This window comes from Sinocyclocheilus grahami, unplaced genomic scaffold (genome assembly GCF_001515645.1).
Source record: "Sinocyclocheilus grahami isolate Dianchi unplaced genomic scaffold, SAMN03320097.WGS_v1.1 scaffold292.1, whole genome shotgun sequence".
NCBI classification, from domain to species: domain Eukaryota; kingdom Metazoa; phylum Chordata; class Actinopteri; order Cypriniformes; family Cyprinidae; genus Sinocyclocheilus; species Sinocyclocheilus grahami.
The window spans coordinates 1,097,403-1,105,250 of record NW_015505471.1 but is presented as its reverse complement, the minus strand read 5'-3'; the positions used below and the strand labels follow the sequence as shown (position 1 = coordinate 1,105,250).

Below are 7,848 nucleotides of genomic sequence, written 5' to 3'. Positions count from 1 at the left end.
CACACACACACACACACTCACACACACACACACACACACACACTCTCTCTCTCTCTCTCACACACACACTCACTCACTCACACACACTCACTCACTCACTCACTCACTCTCTCACAGACACACACACTCACAGACACACACTCATACACTCACACACACACTCACTCTCACGCACACACACGCACACGCACACACACGCACACGCACACGCACACACACACACACTCTTACACACACACTCACACACACACTCTTACACACACTCACACACACACACACTCTTACACACACACTCTTACACACACACTCTTACACACACACTCTTACACACACACTCTTACACACACACTCTTACACACACACTCTTACACACACACTCTTACACACACACTCTTACACACACACTCTTACACACACACTCTTACACACACACTCTTACACACACACTCTTACACACACACTCTTACACACACACTCTTACACACACACTCTTACACACACACTCTTACACACACACTCTTACACACACACTCTTACACACACACTCTTACACACACACTCTTACACACACACTCTTACACACACACTCTTACACACACACTCTTACACACACACTCTTACACACACACTCTTACACACACACTCTTACACACACACTCTTACACACACACTCTTACACACACACTCTTACACACACACTCTTACACACACACTCTTACACACACACTCTTACACACACACTCTTACACACACACTCTTACACACACACTCTTACACACACACTCTTACACACACACTCTTACACACACACTCTTACACACACACTCTTACACACACACTCTTACACACACACTCTTACACACACACTCTTACACACACACTCTTACACACACACTCTTACACACACACTCTTACACACACACTCTTACACACACACTCTTACACACACACTCTTACACACACACTCTTACACACACACTCTTACACACACACTCTTACACACACACTCTTACACACACACTCTTACACACACACTCTTACACACACACTCTTACACACACACTCTTACACACACACTCTTACACACACACTCTTACACACACACTCTTACACACACACTCTTACACACACACTCTTACACACACACTCTTACACACACACTCTTACACACACACTCTTACACACACACTCTTACACACACACTCTTACACACACACTCTTACACACACACTCTTACACACACACTCTTACACACACACTCTTACACACACACTCTTACACACACACTCTTACACACACACTCTTACACACACACTCTTACACACACACTCTTACACACACACTCTTACACACACACTCTTACACACACACTCTTACACACACACTCTTACACACACACTCTTACACACACACTCTTACACACACACTCTTACACACACACTCTTACACACACACTCTTACACACACACTCTTACACACACACTCTTACACACACACTCTTACACACACACTCTTACACACACACTCTTACACACACACTCTTACACACACACTCTTACACACACACTCTTACACACACACTCTTACACACACACTCTTACACACACACTCTTACACACACACTCTTACACACACACTCTTACACACACACTCTTACACACACACTCTTACACACACACTCTTACACACACACTCTTACACACACACTCTTACACACACACTCTTACACACACACTCTTACACACACACTCTTACACACACACTCTTACACACACACTCTTACACACACACTCTTACACACACACTCTTACACACACACTCTTACACACACACTCTTACACACACACTCTTACACACACACTCTTACACACACACTCTTACACACACACTCTTACACACACACTCTTACACACACACTCTTACACACACACTCTTACACACACACTCTTACACACACACTCTTACACACACACTCTTACACACACACTCTTACACACACACTCTTACACACACACTCTTACACACACACTCTTACACACACACTCTTACACACACACTCTTACACACACACTCTTACACACACACTCTTACACACACACTCTTACACACACACTCTTACACACACACTCTTACACACACACTCTTACACACACACTCTTACACACACACTCTTACACACACACTCTTACACACACACTCTTACACACACACTCTTACACACACACTCTTACACACACACTCTTACACACACACTCTTACACACACACTCTTACACACACACTCTTACACACACACTCTTACACACACACTCTTACACACACACTCTTACACACACACTCTTACACACACACTCTTACACACACACTCTTACACACACACTCTTACACACACACTCTTACACACACACTCTTACACACACACTCTTACACACACACTCTTACACACACACTCTTACACACACACTCTTACACACACACTCTTACACACACACTCTTACACACACACTCTTACACACACACTCTTACACACACACTCTTACACACACACTCTTACACACACACTCTTACACACACACTCTTACACACACACTCTTACACACACACTCTTACACACACACTCTTACACACACACTCTTACACACACACTCTTACACACACACTCTTACACACACACTCTTACACACACACTCTTACACACACACTCTTACACACACACTCTTACACACACACTCTTACACACACACTCTTACACACACACTCTTACACACACACTCTTACACACACACTCTTACACACACACTCTTACACACACACTCTTACACACACACTCTTACACACACACTCTTACACACACACTCTTACACACACACTCTTACACACACACTCTTACACACACACTCTTACACACACACTCTTACACACACACTCTTACACACACACTCTTACACACACACTCTTACACACACACTCTTACACACACACTCTTACACACACACTCTTACACACACACTCTTACACACACACTCTTACACACACACTCTTACACACACACTCTTACACACACACTCTTACACACACACTCTTACACACACACACTCTTACACACACACACACTCTTACACACACGCATTCGTACCTCCACCCAGTCAAAGATCCTCTGGTTGTCTGCTTTCTCCTGCAGGAGTCGCTCCATCTCTCTAGAAATGTCTTCTGGACTCAGAGTCCCTTTACTGCTCTTCCTCACACACTCCTCACCCAGAGTGAACTCCACTCCCTGCGCGCGCACACACACACACACACAACACATCATATAAGTAACAATCATCAATCAATCTGCTGCGGTTTTGACTGAATTCATCGCCAACCTCTTCAGTGACAAATTTATTGACGTCCTCGTCTTCGGGGAGGAAGTCTTTCCAGCTCAGCGCCGCGTCTCTCCACATCACTCCCACCGTCTTAAGACTCTGAGACAGGAAAGAGTTCAGAACGGACACTTTCACAACTTCATTCTGACATCGCTCCCTATATAGTGCACTATGTGGTGTGTCAACCATGCTGCTGTGTAGTTTGAATTGCATTCCCCACTCTTTTGTACCCATAATGCACTTTATAGTGTACAACAGGCATTTACTTTAGCATTTGAATTAGCTAACTTAGTGTCACTCACTTTGTAGTGAACGAGCAAGCAATTTGGGACATGGCAAGTAGGATTGTATGATTTGGGAATTCTACAAAGTACTAGTATTTATAGCTGTCTTCATTTCTTCATTACATGTTGTTAAATCACTGAATTTCAATTTAGGTGGAAAACCGCAGAGAAGCTACTCTTTTGACAACAGCCAGATTATAAGCGCATGTTGCATTGCATTTCCAAATGCACAAGTAGGATTGTTTGATCTGGGGGGAAAAAATAATTATTCTAATAAAAATTAAATTTTTTTCACTGATAAAAACAAGTGACTGCAATTTAAAATACAATAATAATAATAAAAAAAAGGTTTGCAGGTTTGTTTGCTGCACAACTTGGAAAAAACTTTTGTGATTATATTTCATTATGACAAAAAAAAAAAAAAAAATTATATATATAAAATATATACATATATATTTCGCTTTGCATCGCTTCACATCGGGTGGTTCTTTGCCTCCGCGTCATGCATTTAAAATCCTTTAATGCACGGCAAGCCGTTGATTATCCCTTACATACATATACAGTATATATATGTATGATAATATTTCACTGTAAAAAAAATAAAAAATAAAATTATTATTAATATTACTATAGTTTTTAATTGTAATTATGACCTAGTATAAATTATTAAACAAAATAAGAAATGTTACTAATGCAAACAAATGTAAATTTTTTTATAAAATGATTTATTTTATTTGACAGTAAAGCTGTAAAATTACAACACTAATATTTATATAAATGACTCAAACTCAGAGCAGATGCAGATTAATTTGCGTGAAGCAGCATTTACTGACACCGGAAACTGAACACAGTGCCGCGCTTCACTCTGAAAGAAGAGCATTTATTTATTTAAATCACAGATTTTGCGATTTGGAAATCACACTGAGCCATATTGTATTTACGGTTATAAAGCGGAGAGTTCTGGTGCTTGACTCTGATTGGCTGAGCTGCGTTCGAAGCTGTTGTAAATGACGCTACAAAGTAACACACACCTTTGTTTACGTCTGTCTGTGTGCTGCTCTGCAACCACTTTGTTGGAACCACAACTGATTCTGAGGAGCTACATTGTTTGGTAGAAGAATACTGTTTTTATTAATATCATTACACTTTATTTGCTCCGTTTTATTTTTCGTGAAACCTTACTACGTATATATAATAACCGTTTTATAAAAGCACCAAGCCCCGTGAAGCCGTCGTGCCTAACAACGCCCCTTAGCTGTTATAAATCCACTGTAAACCAAGGCTACTTGGGGCTTATTGCTTTATTTTATTTCAATGAATCGTGCAGCCTTGGTGTCTAACAGGAATGAATGAATTATATAGTGCACTATGTGGTGTGTCAACCATGCTGCTGTGTAGTTTGAATTGCATTCCCCACTCTTTTGTACCCATAATGCACTTTATAGTGTACAACAGGCATTTACTTTAGCATTTGAATTAGCTAACTTAGTGTCACTCACTTTGTAGTGAACGAGCAAGCAATTTGGGACATGGCAAGTAGGATTGTATGATTTGGGAATTCTACAAAGTACTAGTATTTATAGCTGTCTTCATTTCTTCATTACATGTTGTTAAATCACTGAATTTCAATTTAGGTGGAAAACCGCAGAGAAGCTACTCTTTTGACAACAGCCAGATTATAAGCGCATGTTGCATTGCATTTCCAAATGCACAAGTAGGATTGTTTGATCTGGGGGGAACACTCTGAAAGAAGAGCATTTATTTATTTAAATCACAGATTTTGTGATTTGGAAATCACACTGAGCCATATTGTATTTACGGTTATAAAGCGGAGAGTTCTGGTGCTTGACTCTGATTGGCTGAGCTGCGTTCGAAGCTGTTGTAAATGACGCTACAAAGTAACACACACCTTTGTTTACGTCTGTCTGTGTGCTGCTCTGCAACCACTTTGTTGGAACCACAACTGTTTCTGAGGAGCTACATTGTTTGGTAGAAGAATACTGTTTTTATTAATATCATTACACTTTATTTGCTCCGTTTTATTTTTCGTGAAACCTTACTACGTATATATAATAACCGTTTTATAAAAGCACCAAGCCCCGTGAAGCCGTCGTGCCTAACAACGCCCCTTAGCTGTTATAAATCCACTGTAAACCAAGGCTACTTGGGGCTTATTGCTTTATTTTATTTCAATGAATCGTGCAGCCTTGGTGTCTAACAGGAATGAATGAATTCTCACAAGCGTCTTACCATTGCTTTACAGAGCAGCTTGAGGATCTCCACCAGCAGAACTCCAGCCTTCCCAAGAGGCACCAGCGGTTTAGACACCTCCCTGTGAACCGGTCAGAGGTCAGACGCTAGACTTCTGTGTGATGTGATTGGCAGGTGATGGATGTGAAGGGTTTGCAGGCTCACCTGAAGAGCGGCCCCATGGGAATCCCTCCCTCGTGCAGCATGTGCTCTGCAACCACTTTGTTGGAACCACAACTGTTTCTGAGGAGCTACATTGTTTGGTAGAAGAATACTGTTTTTATTAATATCATTACACTTTATTTGCTCCGTTTTATTTTTCGTGAAACCTTACTACGTATATATAATAACCGTTTTATAAAAGCACCAAGCCCCGTGAAGCCGTCGTGCCTAACAACGCCCCTTAGCTGTTATAAATCCACTGTAAACCAAGGCTACTTGGGGCTTATTGCTTTATTTTATTTCAATGAATCGTGCAGCCTTGGTGTCTAACAGGAATGAATGAATTCTCACAAGCGTCTTACCATTGCTTTACAGAGCAGCTTGAGGATCTCCACCAGCAGAACTCCAGCCTTCCCAAGAGGCACCAGCGGTTTAGACACCTCCCTGTGAACCGGTCAGAGGTCAGACGCTAGACTTCTGTGTGATGTGATTGGCAGGTGATGGATGTGAAGGGTTTGCAGGCTCACCTGAAGAGCGGCCCCATGGGAATCCCTCCCTCGTGCAGCATGGGACTGATGAGCTCAGCCAGATACAGCCAGATGTGAGGGATATCTATCGCCATGTCCTCCGCAACCTCCAGCACCTCCAACAGCCTGCAACAATCACCACCATTAGATTTAATGTGTTCTATTTATATACAGTGGGGAAAAAAAGTATTTAGTCAGCCACCAATTGTGCAAGTTCTCCCACTTAAAAAGATGAGAGAGGCCTGTAATTTTCATCATAGGTATACCTCAACTATGAGAGACAAAATGAGAAAAAAAATCCAGAAAATCACATTGTAGGATTTTTAAAGAATTTATTTGCAAATTATGGTGGAAAATAAGTATTTGGTCAATAACAAAATTTCATCTCAATACTTTGTTATATACCCTTTGTTGGCAATGACAGAGGTCAAATGTTTTCTGTAAGTCTTCACAAGGTTTTCACACACTGTTGCTGGTATTTTGGCCCATTCCTCCATGCAGATCTCCTCTAGAGCAGTAATGTTTTGGGGCTGTCGCTGGGCAACACGGATTTTCAACTCCCTCCAAAGATTTTCTATGGGGTTGAGATCTGGAGAATGGCTAGGCCACTCCAGGACCTTGAAATGCTTCTTACGAAGCCACTCCTTCATTGCCCGGGCGGTGTGTTTGGGATCATTGTCATGCTGAAAGACCCAGCCACGTTTCATCTTCAATGCCCTTGCTGATGGAAGGAGGTTTTCACTCAAAATCTCACGATACATGGCCCCATTCATTCTTTCGTTTACACAGATCAGTCGTCCTGGTCCCTTTGCAGAAAAACAGCCCCAAAGCATGATATTTCCACCCCCATGCTTCACAGTAGGGTCTTGTATGTCTTCCATTTTCTAATAATTGCTCCCACAGTTGATTTCTTCACACCAAGCTGCTTACCTATTGCAGATTCAGTCTTCCCAGCCTGGTGCAGGTCTACAATTTTGTTTCTGGTGTCCTTTGACAGCTCTTTGGTCTTGGCCATGGTGGAGTTTGGAGTGTGACTGTTTGAGGCTGTGGACAGGTGTCTTTTATACTGATAACAAGTTCAAACAGATGCCATTAATACAGGTAACGAGTGGAGGACAGAGGAGCCTCTTAAAGAAGAAGTTACAGGTCTGTGAGAGCCAGAAATCTTGCTTGTTTGTAGGTGACCAAATACTTATTTTACAGAGGAATTTACCAATTAATTCTTTAAAAATCCTACAAGGTGATTTTCTGGATTTTTTTT

General features: G+C 41.5%; 1 protein-coding gene across 1 annotated transcript in view; it reads right to left on the bottom strand.

Moving 5' to 3' along the window:
* LOC107600807 (eukaryotic translation initiation factor 4 gamma 1-like) overlaps positions 1-7,848 on the bottom strand; it is a gene marked incomplete at its 3' end in the record, with an annotated part of 53,031 nt that overhangs the window by 4,496 nt on the left and 40,687 nt on the right. Inside the window, exons 24-28 of the mRNA XM_016292775.1 lie at positions 7,825-7,835; positions 6,588-6,713; positions 6,423-6,504; positions 3,365-3,463; positions 3,136-3,273 (exon numbers count right to left, since the gene is read on the bottom strand). Of these exons, the coding sequence (XP_016148261.1) occupies positions 3,136-3,273; positions 3,365-3,463; positions 6,423-6,504; positions 6,588-6,713; positions 7,825-7,835 (456 nt within the window). The remainder of the gene's footprint in view (positions 1-3,135; positions 3,274-3,364; positions 3,464-6,422; positions 6,505-6,587; positions 6,714-7,824; positions 7,836-7,848) is intronic.